Source organism: Tupaia chinensis, unplaced genomic scaffold, assembly GCF_000334495.1.
Source record: "Tupaia chinensis unplaced genomic scaffold, TupChi_1.0 Scaffold138910_1, whole genome shotgun sequence".
In the NCBI taxonomy this organism is placed as follows: Eukaryota; Metazoa; Chordata; class Mammalia; order Scandentia; family Tupaiidae; genus Tupaia; species Tupaia belangeri.
In genome coordinates this window covers 1,119,011-1,139,568 of record NW_006198801.1, presented here as the reverse complement: position 1 = coordinate 1,139,568, position 20,558 = coordinate 1,119,011, and the positions used below count along the sequence as shown (strand labels likewise).

The following is a 20,558-nucleotide window of genomic DNA, read 5'->3' as shown; positions in this document are numbered from 1 at the left end:
CCGTGGCCAGCCGGGGAGATCGGGCGGGCGGACGGGGGTGTGGCGGGATCTCAGCGACAGTTGGCGAGGTCACTACAGGTCGGGGGTCGCGAGATCGAGATTCTGGACCTTCGAGGTGTGCACAGCGCAGGATGCCAGGCCCGGGTAGGGGGCGCGCTAGGGATCGATTCTTTAGGAAATTCTTTAAAAGAAAACAACTTAAGGCAAGATATTGTGGGATGTATGGAGAAACATGACTTATTCTTTTACAGTTGGCGTTTTGCTTTCCCCTGCTCCCCAGCCTTCCGTGGCTCCCCAGTGCCCTTGGGCTGTCACCCACACACCGTATTACAGCCTTCAGGGCTCTCCGTGAGCGGAGAGGGCCATGTTTACCCTCATTTCAGAATCTAACCTGTATTTCGTGTACTGTTAAGCCCCTTTCCCTGTCTTCGTGGATTTCTATCTCTAAGTTTTGCTTCATCGCAGTAAGTATGCCGTGCATTTCATTTATTCATTTCGCATAACTTGTCTCAGCGCCCCTTGTGTCTGTCTATGTACTGGAATTTGAATGCTCAGTAGTATCAGATGTAATTCCTGGTCATTGCTACGGCATGGCACAGAGATAAGTGGGAAGAAAGGCACTTAGCTAGGAGGTAAACACATCAACAAGATAGGATAGTTCGGGGAGTGTAATAGTCAAGGGGAAGCCAGAAGGTAGCATGGTGATAGAAGTGCTGGACTCCCCCATGACCTACCAGGGTTCAAGCCCTGGACCTGATGGCTTACTTTCTCACTTCCCCATTTTTCTCTGGTGAGCGTATGTGCCCTATAACAAATTGAAAAATAATGATAATAACAAATCAAATTAAACCTGAAAAAAAGAAAAAGAAGGCTATCAAGGGAATCGTCCTGGATGGACTGGGACTTGAGGAGACTCTGTTGGGAGAAGGCGTGATGTGCCGCTCCTCCCCTCAATCATCAGTAAGGTGCCAGGCTGGCCCTGTGGTGGGAGACGCAAGGGATATGGCAGTTCCTGTCCTCATGGAGCTGCCAGTACCGACCAGAAGACAGTGACAATTTAGAGTGATGGAGCTGTGATGAGGTACAAGCACAAGGTCCGGGCTGGGATGGAAGTGTTGTGGGAGCCCCAAGGAGGCACATGACCCAGCTGGCTGGGCGTGTCAGTGAAGCTTCCTGGAAGAGGGTACATTTGATGATAAGGAATTACCCCAAAGAAGTAAACGAGTAGACAAATGAAGATATATTTAGAAACTGTAAATGGTTAGAGGGGTAAAAAGAACCACTGCGGGGCAGCCAGGTGGCATAGTTGGGGCAGCTGGATCCCACATGTCTGACTTCACAGTTCAAGTCCCGGACCCAGTGGCTTGAGGGACATGCCAGGTGTGTGTGCATCCCCAGAATCCAGAGAAGAATCCCAAGAGGACAGTGACGGAGAAGGGATTAAGGCATTGTCATCTCTCTGGGAGGTGCTTTGTCACTTTCTCTCTCCCTCTTTGTCTCTCCAGCGAGTGCACGTGCCCTTTAACAAAACTGTATAGTGAGGCTGGTCTCTGACAAAGGCGTATCTGCGTACCGTAGTGGCAGGTGCTGATGGGGGGAAGGTGTTCCTAGATGAGAGCGCTAATATGCAAAAGCCTGTTGGGGGAGGGACTTGGCAGAGTTGGCCTGAGAGGAGGCCACTGTGGCTGGGGCCTGAGAGTCCAGGAGAGGAGCAAATGAGCGTGGCTGGCTGGGTCAGGCAGGGCGTAGAAGGCATTTGGGTTGCATTCTCAGCAGTGGCCACTGACCTTGGGCAGAGGATGACCACGGTCTCATTTGCATTTAAAACAATCACTCTGGTTGCCAGTTGGAGGGAATGTTGGTGGGACTAGGAATGGACAGGGGGACTAAGTAGGACATTTAAGTGCAAGGTGACAAAATCTAAGATGCGTGAGTTGCATTGAGACATAGTGGGCGGGAGCAAGTTACTGGTTCGATGCCAGACAAAAGGGGAGCCAGGGATGTTGACACCAAGGTAAAGGCCCAAGGGCGGCCAGAGGGGGTGCCAGGCAGTGGCTGGGCCTGGGTCTGCAGCCAGATGACAGGGACAGAGTACAGAAGCCAGAGGCACAGTCTGGCTGTGGGTAAGGCAGAAGACGTGGGCAAGGGTGGAAATTTGGGTCACACATTTCCACCCTGGGAACAAAGGGCTGATTGGGAGGGACTGGTCAAGAGACCATCAGCTCCGTGAAGGAAGGAGTTTTTGTTTTTGTTTTTTTTTTTGTTTTTTTTAATATAATTATTTTTATTTCTTCATTCATTTATTTTAATTTGACCAGAGAGAGAGAAAGATTGAGAAAGCAAGCTGCCAGGTCCGGGACTCGAACTGTTGTCAGCCATGTGGGAGTGTCCAGCACCTTAACCACTACGCCACCTGCTGGTCCCAGGAGTTTTGTTTTTATACTCAGTGTTGTGCCCACATCAGAGCCCAGCACACAGTGGGAGAGGTGGGGTCAGACGAGTGAGAGAAACAGGTATGTAGGATGTCTAAAAGACACAGCTGGGGGACCAGCACATGGTGTGATGGTTAAGACGCTGGACACCCACATGGCCCACCATGGTTCAAGCCCCAGACTCAGTAGCTTGAAAATCATACCTGGAGTGTATGTGTTGGTGTGTGTGCGTGTGCACACATGCACACGCCCCAAATCCCAGAGAATGGAGAAGGGATTGCAGTGTGGCCATCCCCTGGGAGGGAGTGTTGATTTCTCACTTTCTCTCTTTTTCCGGTGAGCGCCCGTGGCAAAACCTGAAGAAAACAAAAGAAAGAAAAGCACAGCTGGAGATTGGCGTTGGGGGCAATGGCACCAATGGCTTGGTCAGCTGAGAGAAGCATTTAGGTGGGAGTGGAACCCCAATTGCCAAGAGCTGAGGGGGTAACAGAGTGAGCGAAAAGTTGCTCCCAAGCTCTCAGGAAGCCAGAAGTGGGAGAGGGCAAAAGGAGGAGGCTCGGGGACAATGCTGGGGCCAGTGCTCCTGTATTGCGATTGAGGAGACGTGAGTCTATTTTCAGGCTACAGATATCTGAGAGCAAAAGCTGGGGGCCGGTAGTTGATAAAGTTGGCATGGACCGACTGCTTTCCTCAGGGCTGAGCCGTCTGTGAGCATCACTGTGCCTCACGACAGCCCTGCAGGGCAGGATGGTTAACCCCGTGCTACCAAGGAGGAAACCGAGGTGCAGAGAAGGTCATGACGTGGATAACTGATTCCTCTCCCCCAGCCCCGTTGCACTCCAGCCCCCTGTTTCCTGTGCACACAGTAGTGCCTGGCATGTAGGATCCCAGTAAATATTAGCTCTGGAGCCAGAGCCCTGGGTTCAAATCTTGACCTGCCATGTTCCCCATCTCCATAGGCAGCACTCTGCCTATCCCATTACCAAGACTCTTGGAAGATGGGGGCAGCACCAGTTCTTTCTTCCTGACCACCCCAATGGAGCGTCCCTCTAGCTCACCTGGTCTCCCACTTGGAACACTTCAGAAGCCTTTCCTTCCTGGCCTCCACCCCTCACTCTGTTCCCCACATGAAGGCAGAGGGATGTGCCAGCTCATGGCAGGGTGATGAGATGCCGCGTTCTGTGAGGCAGGCCCACATGGGCAGGTTCCCAATTCAGATGTGGAGACCTCCCTGAGTACTCCGGGCACACATGCCCATGATCCATGGCTGGCTGCGGGCTGAGGGTGCACCCCCCCACACCCCGTCTCTCTCATGGAAGAGATAAGTAAATAAACTTTAAGGAAAAAAAACTTTTGAGGGACCAGCAATTAGCGTAATGGCTATGTTGCTGGACTCCCATGTAGTTGACTGCAGTTCCAGTCCCAGACCCAGTGGCTTAAACTCACGCTGGGCGTGTGTGCGTGCGTGTCCAAGATCCCGAGAGGAGAACAGAGGAGAAGGGATTGCAGTGTGGCCATCCCCCATGGGGGGTGATTTCTTGCTTTCTGTCTCTCTGTCTCTCTGTCTTTCTGGCAAGCGCACGTGCACTATAGCAAAAACCTCTCAAAAAAAAAAAAAAAAACTTTTGAAACCTGGCTGTGCCCCATACTTATGCTTGATTTCGGGCAACCACCTGAACCTCTTTGGGGCTTACGTCTCTCATCATAAAATGGGTTGATAGTGCATGGTCAAAAATGGAGTTGCTGTGAGGAATACATGAATTCATCCACAGTGTTTCAAACACTGTCTGGCCCGCGATGCTCAGTAGCTGGTGCTGAGTTCTACGGATATAAGTGACGGTGGAAGAGAGGTGGAGAATGCCGCAAAAGGGAGGTCCCGCGGTAGGCAGGATGGTTGGTGAAGGCCCACTGAGCGCAGGCCTCAGGAGGAGGAGGAGGAAAAGAAGGAGGCCCCGAGGACTCAAGGAAAGAGCGTTCTAGGGAGAGCAGGCTAGCTCAGAGGCCCCAGGTGGGTGTGTGTCTGGTGTGTTCAGTAAGCACTTAGAGACCCTCGTGGCTAGAGCCTGGTGAGTGAGGGAGAGAATGGAAGGAGATAGGAACAGAGAATTTTTTTCAAATAAAATTTGCCAGAGGGTGTACATGCTCACCAGAGACAGAGGAAGAGAGGGAAAATGAGAAAGCACCCCCGTGAGGAATGGTCATATGTAATCCTGTCTCATTTTTCCCTCCTTTTGGGAGTTTGACCATGCACGCACAAGTGCCCTGCATGTTTTTGAACCTGTTGGGACTGGGACTCAACCTAGGGATCCAGCCACCTCAACCACTATACCACCAGCTGGCCCTGGACAGAGATTTTGTAAAAAGCTTGGTACAGAGGGACCAGCAGATGGTGTAATGGTCATGCACCTGGACTCCCTCATAGTCGACTGTGGTTCAAGTCCCAGACCTGGCGGCCATGCCAGGTGCATGTGTGTGCACAAGATCTTGAGAGGAGAATGGAGGAGAAGGGACTACAGTGTGGCCATCCCCCCAGGGGATAATTTCTCACTTTCTGTCTCTCTGTCTCTCCGGCAAGCGCACGTGCCCTATAGCAAAAATCTTTCTCAAAAAAGAAATAATTAAATGAAAACTTGGTATGGGATTTTGTTCTCAGTAGGCCCTGGTGCATAGTAGCTGTAATGACATTGTTGTCATCATTTGGATGGATCAGTGGATGCTGGATGGGTGGAAGGAATGAAGGAAAAAAGCAGGCAGGCAGAGCTGGCATCCAAAGGCCATTCTGACACCAAAGCCAGTGTCCTAATGGAGACACCACCCTCCATTGCGACGGGAGAGCCACCACCGAATGAATGAGGCTCCCTCCCCTTCTTCCCCTGCAGCCTCAAAGAGGAGGATCCCTATGTCCCAGCCGGGCATGGCTGATCCTCACCAGCTTTTTGACGACACCAGTTCAGCCCAGAGCAGGGGCTATGGGGCCCAACGTGCACCTGGCAGCCTGGGCTACCCAGCAGCCTCTGCCTCACCCCAAGCAGCCTTCCTAGCCGATCCTATGTCCAACATGGCCATGGCCTACGGGAGCAGCCTGGCTGCACAGGGCAAGGAACTGGTGGACAAAAACGTGAGTGGCTGGGGCTGGTGGGAGGGGGAGCAGGGTGCAGGGGCCATAGGGCCTCAGACTTGGCTCTGCCCCTACAGATTGACCGCTTCATCCCCGTCACCAAGCTCAAGTATTACTTCGCTGTGGACACCATGTACGTGGGCAGGAAGCTGGGCCTGCTCCTCTTCCCCTACCTGCACCAGGTCAGCACCGCTGCCCCAAGAACAAGGAACAGAGGGGAGGTGGTTGTGGGGGGTCAGAGGCTGGGCAGGGCAGGTAGCTTGGCCCTAGGGAGGGCCTGTAAGCAGCGTGGAGGAGCCCTTATCTGGGGCCCTGCCAGTTCCTCTGCTCCCCCCACAGGACTGGGAAGTACAGTACCAGCAGGACACACCAGTGGCCCCCCGCTTTGACGTCAATGCGCCAGACCTCTACATTCCAGGTTTCACCCCGCCCCCACCATCCCAGCACCTCCCTCTGGGTGGGCATGTCTGCGGCAGAGGCTTGGGTGCCCAGAGCCCAAGATGGTGCTTCCTCCTCTGATCAGCGTCTGTCTGCCTCCCGCAGCCATGGCTTTCATCACCTACATCTTGGTGGCTGGCCTTGCACTGGGGACCCAGGATAGGTAAGGGGGTCCCGCATGAGTGGGATGGCCTTGTTTCCCCTCCCAGAACAGCCCAGCCTGGCTCTGGGTTGGCCCCAGCGTCCTCGGCGTCACCCCCGCTTCCTCCCTCCTTCCCACTCATGCAGCCTATATCCTCAGCCTGCCTGGGTGATGCTCTATGTCCAGGCTTCCTCAGGGCCTCCCCCTGGTCCATCCTCATCCTCACTGTCCCATTCCCACCGCAGCAGCAGTCAGAAAGGTCTGCTTTGAGTTGCAGCCGAGCGGTGTCCCTCCCTGCCCAGAAGCGCCCTGATCATGCTCCGGCTCGGCAGCCAGGTGCTGCCTCTACCCCTTGGTCACCACTCTGCCACCATGGGTCTCCTTCATTCCTCCAGTGGGCCTGGCACATCCAGTTCCCTCTACTCCCACGTCCCCGGCCGAGCAACTGCTCATTCAGTTCTCCAACCCAGTGCTGCTTCTTTTTTTTTTTTTTTTTTGGAGAGGTTTTTGCTATGGGGCGCGTGCACTCGCCAGAAAGACAGAGAGAGACAGAGACACAGAAAGCAAGAAATTACCCCCGGGGAGATAGCCACGCTGCAATCCCTTCTCCTCCATGCTCCTCTCAGGATCTTGGGCACGCATGCACACGTGCCCGGTGTGAGTTTTAAGCCACTGGGTCCAGGACTTGAACTGTGGTTGACTACATGGGAGTCCAGCGACATAGCCATTATGCTAACTGTGGTCCCCCCAGTGCCACTTCTCAAGGAAGCCTGTCTGCCCTGCAGACTGGGCCAAGCCCCCTCTCACTCAGTGCGTCCTGCCCCTTTCCTTTGTGGCACGGATGACAGCTGACGTTAGAACCGGCTCATGAGTTGTGGAGGTGCTGGGGATGTGGCCTAGACCAAAGCCGCCTTCCCTGACAGCTTTCCACTCCTTTGGGCCTCAGCTCAGGTGTCCCTTCTAGGGAGCCCCCACATTCGCTTCCCCTGTCCCAGCCCTGATTCCTCTAGGCTGTCACTGTCTGGGGACAGGTCTGACTTCCTCCCCGGAATGGGATTTCCAAGGGGACAAGCCCAGCCAGGTCTCCAGTCCCACCCAATACAGGCCTGTCCCCAGGAGGGTGTGAACCAGCCAAGCAAATGACAAGATTGGGGTGCTGGCAGGTTCTCCCCAGACCTCCTGGGGCTGCAGGCCAGCTCTGTATTGGCCTGGCTGACACTGGAGGTGCTGGCCATCCTGCTCAGCCTCTACCTGGTCACTGTCAACACCGACCTCACCACCATCGACCTGGTGGCCTTCCTGGGCTACAAATATGTCGGGTGAGTGCTCCCTACCCTGCCCGCCAGCCCCAGGCCGCAGCCACCGCCTCAGACCAACCTTTCCTCTCCTTCCACACACCCAGGATGATTGGTGGGGTCCTCATGGGCCTGCTCTTTGGGAAGATCGGCTACTACCTGGTGCTGGGCTGGTGCTGCGTGTCTATCTTTGTGTTCATGGTGAGCTGGGGCCCCGGGGGAATGAGGCAGATGGCAAGAGCTGTGTGGGCAAAGCTGGGGGCCCTGAGGCATCGGAGCAAAGGCTGTCACGTGGGCAGTTGAGACCAGAGCCACGTTGCTGAATCAGGGTGCTCTGGAGTGGCTGCCCTGGCCTGGGGGCCAGGAGGGCTCCCTTCGTCTTTTTTTTTTTTTTTAGAGGTTTTTGCTATAGGGCGTGTGCACTCACCAGATAGACAGAGAGACAGAAAGCGAGAAATCACCCCCCAGGGTGGGATGACTGCAGCACAATCCCTTCTCCTCCATTCTCCTCTCGGGATCTTGGGCATGCGCGCACACGCGCCCGGCATGAGTTTTAAGCCACTGGGTCTGGGAGGTGAACCACGGTCGACTACGTGGGAGTCTAGCGACATAACCATTACGCTAACTGCTGGTCCCAAGGAGGGCTCCCTTGAATAGGAAAGTTTAAGCTGGACCCTGGAGATGCCAGCTGGGTTGCCCGGGTACTCACACCTCACCCTACCTGGTGGTGAACCATCTTCCTGGAAGGAGATTGAGAGCCTTCCAGCCGCACTGGGGTGTAGTTAAGAGCACTGGGTCTGGCAGGCCTGGGTTGACTCTAGGCTGCCCTGGTCCTGGGCAAATCACTTCCTCTCCCTAAACCTGTTTCCCTTTTGTCAAATGGGATGATGACACTTGCACCTCGGGGTGCTGGGGGGACTCCACATTTGGATGTGAGCAGCAGAGGGCATAACTTGATTCTTGGATATATTTTGACTCAGTCGTCATCATTAAGAAGTTTAAAAAGGGGGGGGGAGCAGGTGGCGTAGTGATTAAGGCCACTGGACTCCTTCATGTCCACCGTGGTTTGAGTCCGAGACCTGGTGGCTTGCCTTCTCACTTTCTCTCTCTGTCCCTCTCAGGTCACATAAAAATAAATAAATAAATGTTAAAAAATAAAATAATTTTTTTTTTTTTTTAAAAGACAGCATCTGTAACTTGTCTTGAAAACTTGTCATCTGGCCACCAGAAGAAGGTGGTAGCAACTGGGGTTGGGTCTTAACCGCCTTCCTCGAGCAGCGTCCTGAGAGAGAGAAAAAGGAGAAAGCTCCTCCCCCCGGAGAAAGTTCCTCCCCCGGGGCGTGGGAGGGGAGTGGTCAAGCCACAATCCCGGAACCGCCTTTCTCCCCTAGGACCCGGGTGGGCGTGCACACCACTGGGGACGTTTTAGCATCCGCTTTGGGCACGCAGTCCCCGCAGTCCTAGCGGCCACGCCCCGGGGACAGCCTCTGCCTGGCTTTTGGCTCTGGAAGCCTCACATTTTGCTTACAGGACGCGGGGAGGAGCAAGTCCCCAGTGTTAGGAGTTGGGGCAGAGGGACAGGGGCTTGCCCTGGGGTGCCTGGAACTTAGGGACAGAGGCCCCGGTCGAGAGGCTAGACCCCTTGACTCTTTGTCTCCCTCCTACCCACCCAGATCCGGACGCTGCGGCTGAAGATCCTGGCAGAGGCGGCGGCAGAGGGGGTCCCGGTGCGCGGGGCGCGGAACCAGCTGCGCATGTACCGGACCATGGCGGTGGCGGCGGCACAGCCTCTGCTCATGTACTGGCTCACCTTCCACCTGGTGCGGTGAGGGCGACCTGCCCGAGCCTCCGCCTGGCTGCCGCAGACATCATCTCCCGCCCAGCCCGGGCCCGCGCCCCGGGCACAGGCACCGCCGTCCCAGACCCTCTCCCGCCCAGGTGCTGAGATCTCCCGCTGCACAGGCCGCCCCAGCTGCGGGGCCGCCCTCTGGAAACAATAAACGCTGATGGGCATGGCGTGGCCGCCTCTCCTTGGCGGAGCACACTGCGGCCGGCTGCCCGACAGGGGGCAGGCTCGGCCCGGGCAGCGGCAGCGGCAGCGGCAGGGGCAGGGCGGGAGCCCTCGGTGGCGCACGCAGGCTGGGAACAGGCGGAGAGGAAGGTTTAATGCGTCCCGCCCAGGCCCGTCCCGTCAGCGGGCAGCCTCCTTGCCCTTCTTGCCCTTCTTGCTCTTCTTCATCTTGGGCTTCTTGGCTTTGCCCGGGGTGCTCTCGTCCTGCTTGGAGCCGGCCACCTGGGGCTGTGGGGCCGAGGGCAGTGGGTGGGAGAGAAGAGGTGGGTTTGGGCCGGAAGAGGGGACCGAGCCCACCCCTTCCCAGCGCGTCCTGGGGCACAACGCACAAGCTGGTGGGGGGCTTTACCTTCCCCTCCGAGTCAGAGTCGCTGGAGCTGCTGCTGCTGCTGCTGGAATCCGAGGAACTGCTCTGGCCATGCTAGGTGGAGGGGCGACAGTGAGGCAGGGTGCCCCCGATCTAAGCCCAAAGCTCCAGGCGGGGCAGGGCCCTAGGGTCAAAGGGACCCTCACCCCTTCACCCCCTCGGGATGTGCCCCGGGTCGGTGACTTACCCTCGGATTCGGAGCTGCCCCTGCACCTGGCAGGCCCTGAACTTTGGGGGGACCGGACTTGGAGTCTCCCGTTTGGCCCGCCCCGTCGGACTTCTTGGAGCTGGACTCCAAGGCTGCGGAGGGAAGAGAAGTTGGGTGGGCTGCCGTGGGTGGCACCCGGGCTCAGAGTCGCCTCGGGCACCTCAAACCCACCCACAGCCCGGAGCGCACCTGCCGCCAGGTCGAACTCCATGGTGCGGAGAGGTGTGTCTGGAAGGCCAGGAGCGCAGGGGCAGGGGAGGGGCGAGGGACCTGCCCGCCCGAGGAATTCCTCCGGAGTCCCAGCCCCGCCCGACCTTTGTCCCAGGCCGTAGGCCTGACTCACGGTCCCTCCCCACCACCACCCGCTTTCTCTGAGAAATGGGGAAGGGGTACAGTCGTCTCTCTGCCTGCCCCTCCGCCCACCAACAGCCCTGCCAGTGAAGGGGCCTCTCCGGATGAGGTTGGGTCTGGGGAGAGCGCGGAGCTGCAGCTTTCTGGAGAGAGGCTAAAGCAGGCAGCAGCTTCCCTGGCAAAGGGCCGGCGCCTGCTCTAGGAGAAGTGAGAGGAGGGTGCTGCCGGGCCCTCCGCGTGCCACGGTGACACACTGACGCCTGTGTGTGCTTTGCGGTGCGCCAGGGGGCTATTCCCAGCGCTCCGGTGTTTTGACTCCCTTTTGCAGCCCCTCTGTGGCTTGGTGAGGAGTGTAGACATGGAAGCTGCTGCACTGGAAGCCCACCTGTGTCACCACCAGGGTGCTCCCTCAGGGAAATTGCTTCACCTCTCTGTGCCTCGGTTTCTTCATCTGTAAGTGGCAGCTACCCAATGAGGATGATGTGAAAACAAATGGGTTCATTTCTAGAACGCTGCCTGGCATGGAGTAAGTGCTTATAAAATAATATGTTGAGTTTTAAAAATAAAAGATATGGGGGCTGGCAGGTGGTATGGTGGCTAAGGGCGCTGGACTCCCACTTGGCTCGCTGCAGTTCGAATCCTGGACCTGGCAACTTGCTTTCTCACTTTCCCTCTGTCTCTGTTGCTCTGTCCCTCTCTGGTCAAATTTAAATAAATAAAAGTTAAATAAAATAGTTCTTTAAAAATAAAATAAATAAAAGGTATGCCCAACCCGTGGCTTGATGGTGAAAGTACTGGATCTCACACAGGACTTGGTGGCTTAGAAAACAGGCGAAGAAGGGATTGTGGTGTGGCCATTCTCTCTGGGGGGTGATTTCTCACTTTATCTCTCTCTCTGGCAAGTGCATGCACCCTCTAGCAAAAACTAATAATTATAATAAACAAAGGTTTGCCTAGCTACGAGGGCATGAGGTGGTAAATGCTGCTTCTGTGAGGGATGAAGCCACATGGGAGGCCTGGGTTATACTCCTGATCAGATCTAAATTACATTTATACACACACACACAAAAGGAAGTGAAGCCAGCAGTTGGTATGGTAGCTAAGGTGCTGGACTCCCATATGGCCAACCACGGTTCAATCTCCAGACCTGGTGGCTTGCTTTCTCACTTTCCTTTTCTCTCTCAGTCTCTGGTCAAATTTTTTAAAATAATAGGAAAGTTGAATAAGTAATTCTTTAAAAACAAACAAACAAACAGGTGTCTTAGTACCAGTTTGGGCTGCTATGACAAACAGCAGTATAAACATTTGTGTCGCAGTTATGTCGCAGTCCTGGAGGCTGGAAGTCCAAGATCAAGGGGCCAGCAGATCCTGTGTCGCACGGGTCCACTTCCTGGCTGTGGATATAGCCCTCTTTGTGTCTGTGTAGACTCCCATGTAGCCCAACTGTGTTTCAAGTCCCGGACCCAGTGGCTTAAACTCACGCTGGGTGCGTGTGCGTACCCAAGATCCTGAGAGGAGAATGGAGAAGAAGGGATTGTGGTGTGGCCATCCCCTCTGGGGGCGATTTCTTGCTTTCTGTCTCTCTGTCCTTCTCTTTCTGGCAAGCACATGTGCCCTATACCAAAAACCTCTCCAAAAAGAAAAAGGGAAAAAAAAAGAGCATTGATCCCATTTATGAGGGCCCCATGCTCCTGGTCTGATTACCTCCCAAAGGTCCCACCTCCAAATACCATTGCACCAGGGACTAGAGTTCGGCACATGAACTTGGTGGGGACTAAACTTGAGCCCATAACAGTAGGTTCTGGTACCCTTCCTGTGTATGTCTTGGTGGTGATGGTTTTTTGTTTTTTGCCGTAGGACATGTGCTCTTGCCAGTAGGAAAGAAAGTGAAAAATCGCTCCCAAGAGGGAATGGCCGTGCCCATCATGCCTATGCTATAGACTGTTCTCCATTCTCCTCTCTGGAGATGGGCCTGCACATACATGTGCCCAGCATGTTTTCCTAGCCACCAAGTCCAGGACTCCAACCATATAGTTGGCTATGTGGGATTCGGTGCCTTAACTCTCCACCACCTGCTACTCCCTACTCTCCCTATTTTACAGATGAGAAAACTGAAGGAACAATCGGTAAGGTGACGAGGGGCGAACAGCAGGGACAGGCTAGGACTGGGCTTCAAACCAGTGGTGTGGCTGTCCTGTGGCTCAGCAGCTTGGGCAGCCTCCCTTCCCCTGGACCATACGCAGGTCAGGCTCTAGGGGAGGGACGGACCTGAGCCATCTGCTTCTTTCTGTGAGCCCAGCTGGGCTGCTTGTACCTGCAGGGAGTGGGTATCTATGCAGGAGCAGGTGGCGGAGACTGGGGACGGTGATGAATGTGTACTTTGTTCCCTGTACTCTCAGGTTCTGAGTGTCTGTCCCCTTGGAGGGGCCTGTCCTGACTGCCTGCAAACCCAGAGCCTGTTGCCCCCTCCCCACTTCCTTGCTTGACGCCCAGCACAACCTGTGCTTACCACAGTCTGAAGTTCTCATTCATTCCTTCAGCATGTATTTATTAAATACTTATTTATTTAACTCCATTTGTTATTATTGTTTTTTAAATTTGACCAGAGAGAGACAGAGAGAAAGGGAGAAAGTAAGCTGCCAGGTCCGGGACTCAAACCAGAGTCCACCATGTGGGAATCCAGCACCCATATCCACCATGCCACCTGTTGGCCCCAAGCATGTATTATTGATTGAGCACCTACAATGTAACCAGCACAGTTCAAGTGCTGAGGTACAGAGGTATACTAAATTGCCCCAAATTCCAGCTTCATGCAATTAACAGTCTAGTGGGAAAAGAAAAAAAAAAGTAGACTATGTTAGAACAAAATTGGAAAGTGGCCAGCAGGTGGCATAGCTGGTAAGGTGCTGGACTCTCACAGGGCCAACTGCAGTTCAAGTTCTAGAGCTGGTGGCTTGAAACTCACTCTGGGTGCGTGTGTACATGTATACCCAAAATCCTGAGAGGAGAATGGAGAAGGGATTGCGGTGTGGCCACCTCCCAGGGGTGGGGGTAATTTCTCGCTTTCTGTCTCTGTCTCTTCAGTGAGTGCATGCACCCTGTAGCAAAAATCTCTCAAAAAAAAGAACTGGAAAACCAAATGTCGATCAGCTGGCGAGTGGATAGATGACATGGGATATGTTGATATATAGTGGAATGCTATTCAGGAATAACAAGAAACAAGTGACGTCATGCCACATGCTACCCCATGTATGAACCTCCAAAACATGTTAGGTTAAAGAAGCCAGACGCAAGGGACTGTGGTGTTTGATTCCATTTATATGAAATGTTCAGAACAGGCATTTACAGAGAATAATCAGTGTTTTCCAGGAACTGAGGGCAGAAATGGGGAGACTGTAAATGGGCGTGAGAGAGCTTATTGAGGGGATGAAAATGATCTATAATGGGAGACCAGCAGGTGGCGTGGTGGTTAAGGCACTGGACACTCCCACATGGCTGACCACAGTTTGAGTCCTGAATCCGGTAGCTTGCTTTCTTGCTTCCTCTGTCTCTGTCCAAATTAACATAGATGAATGGGGCCAGCAGGTGGTGTGGTAGTTAAGATACTGGAATTCCCACATGGCAGACCACAATTCGAGTCCCGGACCTGGTGGCTTGCTTTCTCACTCTCCCTCTCTCTGTATTTGTCTGGCAAAACTCATGTGAAAAAAAAAAAATAATAAAATAAATAATTCTCTTTTTAAAAAATGAACAAATAAAATTAATTTAAAAAAAAAAAAGGTTCTAGGGGCCAGCAGTTGGCATAATGGCTGTGTCGCTGGACTCCCATGTAGTCGGCTGAGGTTTGAGTCCCGGACCTGGTGGCTTAAACTGACAATGGGCACAGCAGGTGATGTGGTGGTTAATGCACTGGACTCCCACATGTCTGACCACAGTTCGAGTCCCAGACACGACAGCCTGAAAGCCATGCCAGACACGTGTGCATAGAGGAGAAGGAGGGGAGATCGTGGTGTGGCCATCCTCCTGGGGTTGGGGGGGCATGATTTCTCACTTTCCCTCTCTCTCTCTGGCAAGTTTGTGTGTTCTGTGGCAAAAACCTTTAAAAAATTTTTTTTTAAATTTTATTTACTCATTCATTTATTTTAACTTGACCAGAGAGAGACACAGAGAAAGAGAGAGGGAAAGTGAGAAAGCAAGCAGCCAGGCTCAGGACTTGAACCATGGTCGACCGTGTGGGAATGTCCAGCACCTTAACCACCATGCCACCTCATGGTTCCCAAAAATAAAAATGTGAGGAAGAAAAATACAGGTCAGCTGGTAATAATGGTGGGTGTGGTGACTGGGTCCCACACGACTGCCTGCAGGTTCGAGTCCTGGGCCCAGTGGCTTAAAAAACATACTGGACATGTGTGACTTCATGCCAAAAATCCTGACAGAATACAGGAGAAGGGATGGCAGTGTGGCAATCTCATTTCTCCCTCTCTGTCTCCCTCCAGCAAGTGCACATTCCCTATAGAAAAATGTAAAAACAAAAAGAAAAAAGGAACAACTATATTTTAAAAAGTAATAATTTTTTTTTTAAAGGAAGAGAAATATAGGCTCCAAATGATGGGGTTGTGGGAAAATGTAATGCTCTCTGCAAAGCCGATCCACATAGAATAGTTCAGATTCGAATCTGGAGACCTCCCCGAGCACCTGTGGGTCAGAGCTGGCTGAGTTAGGTGTATCTCTCAGCATCATGACCCAGTTGAGGTGGTTTCTTTCTTTTGTGTTGTTGTTTTAAGTATATTTATTTATTTAATTCCACTGGTTGTTATTATTTTTAAAAATTTGACCAGACAGAGAGAGAGAGAGAGAAAGGAAAGTGAGAAATCAAGCTGCCAGATCTGGGACTTGAACTCGGCCGGCCATGGTGTGGGAATCCAGTGCCTTTAACTGCCACACCACCTGCCAGCCCGAGGGTGCTGTTTCTCTCTCCATCTCTCTTGGTCATGGAAGAAATAAATGTTGAAAAGAAGAGCAATACAGCAGGAGAGAGAAATTGCCAGTAACTATGCGGTATGTTGAAGAAGTGTTGGATTTTAAAAAAAATCACCCCCCAGCTGTGATGGCCACGCAGCAATCCCTTCTCCTCCATTCTCCTCTCGGGATCTTGGGCACACATGCACATGCGCCTGGCGTGAGTTTAAGCCACCGGGTCCAGGACTCGAACAGCGGTTGACTACATGGGAATCCAATGACATAGCCATTACACCAACCGCTGGTCTCCCAAGGTGTTGGATTATTTATTTATTAATTATTATTTATTTGTTTGTTTGTTTGTTTATTTATTTAGAGAAGTTTTTGCTATAGGGCCCGTGCGCTCGCCAGACAGACAGAGACAGAGAGACAGTAAGCGAGAAATCAGATGGCCATGCCGCAATCCCTTCTCCTCCATTTTTCCTCCATTCTCCTCTAAGGGTCTTGGGCATGCGTGCATACGCACCCAGCGTGAGTTTTAAGCCACCAGGTCCAGGATTCGAACCGTGGTCGACTACATGGGAGTCCAGCAACATAGCCATTATGCTAACTGCTGGTCCCAAAGTGTTGGATTTTAAAGAGTCACCTGGGATGGCTTTATCGAAATCTTTCTTCTTTTTAATTATTAATTTAATTTATTCATTCATTTATTTAAATTTGACCAGAGAGAGAGAGACACACACACAGAAGGAAAATGAGAAAGCAAGTCAGGGACTCGAACCATGGTTGGCCATGTGGGAGTCCAGTGCTCCAACCACCATGTCACCTGCTGGCCTCTGAAATCTTCTTTGAATAAAGATCTGAAGAGCCAGTCCCAAGACCTAGTGGCTAAGGGAGCCAAATAGCATGAGTCCAACCGTGGTTCAAATCCTGGCCCTGGCAGCTTGAAAAGCACAGGTGGTTGTGCGTGCATGCCCCAAATCCTGACAGGATGGAGAAATAGAGAAGAGATTACAGTGGGACCACATCCCACTGGGGGTTGCTTTACTCCTCCTCCCACACATCTCTTTCTCTGACCAGCACACACGCCCTCTAGCAATTATAAATAAATAAATGAAAACTTATTAAGATGAGGGGCTGGCAGGTGGTGTGGTGGTTGGGGTGCTAGACTCCCACATGGTTGACTGGGGTTCAAGTCCTGGACCTGGAGGCTTGCTCTCTAATTTTCCCTCTCTCTCTCCTCTCTGGTCAAATTTAAATTAATTAACTAATGGGGCCAGCAGGCGGCAAGGTGGTTAAGGGTGCTGGACTCCCACATGACTGACCATGGTTTGAGTCCCAGACCTAGTGGCTTGCTTTCTCACTTTATCTCTCTCACTCTGTCCCTCTCTGGTCAAATTAAAATAAAGTTAAACAAAATAATTCTTTAAAAATAATTAATTTTAAAAACCTTATTAAGATGAGAAGACAAGCCATGCAAGCACATGAAGGAAGAGTATTCTAGGCAGAAGGAATAGCAGGGCAAAGGCCCTGGGGCAGGAGTGTGCCTATGGGTCTGAGAACTGGCAAGGGAGTGAGAGCAGCAGGAAGGAGGGAAGGAGCGAGGTAGCAGGTGGGCAGAGGCGTAAGGGAAGGCAGGTGGCAGCGGGGACTTGTTGATTAGAGACCTTTTTTTTTTTGGAGAGGTTTTTCGCTATAGGGCGTGTGCACTCGCCAGACAGAGACAGAGAGACAGAAAGCGAGAAATCACTTTATTCATTCATTTATTTAAATTTGACCAGAGAGAGAGAGACACACACACAGAAGGAAAATGAGAAAGCAAGTCAGGGACTCGAACCATGGTTGGCCATGTGGGAGTCCAGTGCTCCAACCACCATGTCACCTGCTGGCCTCTGAAATCTTCTTTGAATAAAGATCTGAAGAGCCAGTCCCAAGACCTAGTGGCTAAGGGAGCCAAATAGCATGAGTCCAACCGTGGTTCAAATCCTGGCCCTGGCAGCTTGAAAAGCACAGGTGGTTGTGCGTGCATGCCCCAAATCCTGACAGGATGGAGAAATAGAGAAGAGATTACAGTGGGACCACATCCCACTGGGGGTTGCTTTACTCCTCCTCCCACACATCTCTTTCTCTGACCAGCACACACGCCCTCTAGCAATTATAAATAAATAAATGAAAACTTATTAAGATGAGGGGCTGGCAGGTGGTGTGGTGGTTGGGGTGCTAGACTCCCACATGGTTGACTGGGGTTCAAGTCCTGGACCTGGAGGCTTGCTCTCTAATTTTCCCTCTCTCTCTCCTCTCTGGTCAAATTTAAATTAATTAACTAATGGGGCCAGCAGGCGGCAAGGTGGTTAAGGGTGCTGGACTCCCACATGGCTACCCGTGGTTCTAGTCCCAGACCTGGAGGCTTGCTTTCTCACTTTCCCTCTATCTCTCACTCACTCTGTCCCTCTCTGGTCAAATTAAAATAAAGTTAAACAAAATAATTCTTTAAAAATAATTAATTTTAAAAACCTTATTAAGATGAGAAGACAAGCCATGCAAGCACATGAAGGAAGAGTATTCTAGGCAGAAGGAATAGCAGGGCAAAGGCCCTGGGGCAGGAGTGTGCCTATGGGTCTGAGAACTGGCAAGGGAGTGAGAGCAGCAGGAAGGAGGGAAGGAGCGAGGTAGCAGGTGGGCAGAGGCGTAAGGGAAGGCAGGTGGCAGCGGGGACTTGTTGATTAGAGACCTTTTTTTTTTTGGAGAGGTTTTTCGCTATAGGGCGTGTGCACTCGCCAGACAGAGACAGAGAGACAGAAAGCGAGAAATCACCCCCCGGGGGATGGCCACACCGCAATCCCTTCTCCTCCATTCTCCTCTCGGGATCTTGGGCACGCACGCACATGCGCCCGGCGTGAGTTTTAAGCCACTGGCTCCGGGACGCAAACCGTGGTGACTACGTGGGAGTCCAGCGACATAGCCATTACGCTAACTGCTGGTCCCGATTAGAGACCTTTGAATGAGAAGAGGCGAGCAGTGACTGGGGCTTTAACCACAACAGAATGCTGGCATTGAGAGAAAGCGTCTGTCTCTCCCAGCAGAACAGAGTCCACGTGGGTGGGGACCTTGCCTGCTTTGGTCACCACTCAGAATGGTGTGACTCAGCACCATGCTCACAGTCATTTGGAGAATTAGTGAAGGTCCCTGATGGCAGGGACTGTGCAAATGGCAGATGAGAACCAGCACAGATGAGTGCAAGTTTGGTTTCTGGAGGCCACTCTGTTTACAGGTGAAGCCTCGCTCCATCTTTTACTGCTCTGTGGACAAAGATGTCACCAACCACACTGAGCTTCTGCTTCTGCCTCTGTAACACAGAAACTTGAACTTGCCCCCAAATGGTCTTGCACAGAGCCTGCCTGACACAAGGTGAATAAATGCTGCATAACTTCCGTTTTGTTATAATTCACAAATGCACCTCATTATCCCTCCTGAGACTGGCAGTGGGATCTCCACGTTATATATCAGGTGACAAGAACACTGGACTAATAGGATGGGGAGCTGTAGTGTGAGGCGTTCCAGACCCTGAAGCCGTAGCAGCTCTCTATTACTGGGTGACAGGTGAGAAGCGGGTGCGTGGGCACAAGGAGACCACAGCCTGGTCCTCCAGACTCTCACCCATTCATTCGAGTACTATAGTTAGGATGTGGGTCTGGCAACTTTTATGAGACCCGGAAGAGGCTTAACAATGTCACTTTTCTCTTACATGAAAGCCTAAGCTCATGGAAGCCCTGGTGGGTGAGTGAACGTGCTCGACAAGATTATTCAGGGGTCCGAGTTCGTTCCCATTCGCTTTTTTATGTTTAAATTCATGATAGTGTGCATACCTAAGACAGGCACCCTCCATGGGGCTTGGTCATGCTCAATCCCCTTCCCCCAGCCCCCTGGGATGCTGGGCACATGCATAGCTGGAGTGTCCTTAGGCTAGCTGGGCTGGGGACTTGAACTGATGTCAGCAAGTGGCTTCTAGCACCACAATCTGGCATGTGACTGGCTGAACCACAAAGGCTGTGCCTTTGTTGGTGTTTTTCAGTCTTTCTTTCATGGGTGTGGGATTCCTGATGTCATAATTCACCCTCAGCTTCAGCCAGTCCTTCTACTCATAACCTGTTGGCCAGGACTTGGGTGGTCCTGTATAGCGGCAAGGGAGGCTGGGAAATATCTCTCCTAACTGGGCAGTCATGTCTGAATAAAACCTGAGGACTTCTTTCACATTCTTTATTTTAATTTCTGCCATAGGGTGTGTGTGCTCACCAGACACACACACACACACACACAGAGCGAGAGAGAGAGACTATTACTCCTTGCGGGGCTGGCTACACTGTAATACTTTCTCCTCTTGGGATCTTGGGCACATATGAACTCAGAACTGGAATGATTTTTTTTTTTTTTAGAATTAAAAAAAAAATTCATTTAACTTTTTCAGATGTTTTTGCCTTAGCTACATGTGCTCACCCAAAGAGAGAGAGAGAGAGAGAATGAGAGGGAAAGTGAAAAATCACTCCCCAGGGGAATGGCCACACCATAATCCCTTCTCCAATCTCCTTCCAGGATCTTGGGCATGCACGCACGCACACACACACACACACCCGGCATGAGGTCTCTGGTAAAATTTTTTAAAAAGTAAATAAATAAAGTTAAATAAAATAATCAAAAAATGTTTAAGAATTATTTTAACTTTTTTTTTTTGAGAGGTTTTTGCTATAGGGCGCATGCGCTTGTCAGAAAGAGAGAGACAGAGAGACAGAGAGAAAGAAAGCGAGAAATCACCCCCTTGGGGACTGGCCACACCTCAGTTCCTTCTCCTCCATTCTCCTCTTGGGATTTTGGGCATGCACACACATGCACCCGGTGCGAGTTTAAGTCACCAGGTCTGGGACTTGAACTGCGGTTGACTACATGGGAGTCCAGTGACATAGCCATTACACCAACTGCTGGTCCCATTAATTTTTCATTACTTAATTATTTTTCAATTTGACCATAGAAGGACAGAGAGCGAGCGAGTGAGCTAGCGAGAGAGAGAGAGAGAGGGAGGGAAAGGGAGGAAGCAAATTGTCAGGTCTGAGACTCGAATTGTGGTCAGCCATGTTGGAATCCAGCGCCCTTAACCATCACACCACCTGCCAGCTCCAATAAAA

At 52.1% G+C, this 20,558-nt stretch overlaps 2 protein-coding genes across 6 annotated transcripts; one reads left to right on the top strand and one right to left on the bottom strand.

Annotated features, from left to right (window-relative positions):
• Nucleotides 1–40: 40 nt before the first annotated feature.
• Nucleotides 41–9,442, top strand: YIF1B (Yip1 interacting factor homolog B, membrane trafficking protein). Of its 5 annotated transcripts, XM_006161721.3 has the most exons (10): nt 69–144; nt 252–464; nt 2,774–2,879; nt 5,312–5,550; nt 5,628–5,732; nt 5,890–5,968; nt 6,094–6,151; nt 7,294–7,449; nt 7,533–7,626; nt 9,099–9,254. In XM_006161721.3, the coding sequence occupies exons 4-10, from the start codon at nt 5,332–5,334 to the stop codon at nt 9,252–9,254; spliced, it is 867 nt and encodes a 288-aa protein (XP_006161783.1). In that variant the 5' UTR covers nt 69–144; nt 252–464; nt 2,774–2,879; nt 5,312–5,331. The 5 variants fall into 5 exon arrangements, with proteins under 5 accessions (XP_006161781.1, XP_006161783.1, XP_014448438.1 ...); XM_014592952.1 differs by lacking the exon at nt 69–144 and having other exon boundaries at nt 188–464; XM_006161719.3 differs by lacking the exons at nt 252–464; nt 2,774–2,879 and having other exon boundaries at nt 41–144.
• A 129-nt stretch (nt 9,443–9,571) lies between these two features.
• On the bottom strand, nt 9,572–11,034 carry CUNH19orf33 (chromosome unknown C19orf33 homolog). Its single transcript, XM_006161718.3, has 4 exons — nt 10,261–11,034; nt 10,051–10,163; nt 9,846–9,917; nt 9,572–9,724 (listed from the first exon to the last, which is right to left on the bottom strand). Exons 1-4 carry the CDS (start codon nt 10,280–10,282, stop codon nt 9,617–9,619), a joined length of 315 nt encoding a protein of 104 aa, XP_006161780.1. The 5' UTR covers nt 10,283–11,034; the 3' UTR covers nt 9,572–9,616.
• Between the last annotated feature and the right edge of the window lie 9,524 nt (nt 11,035–20,558).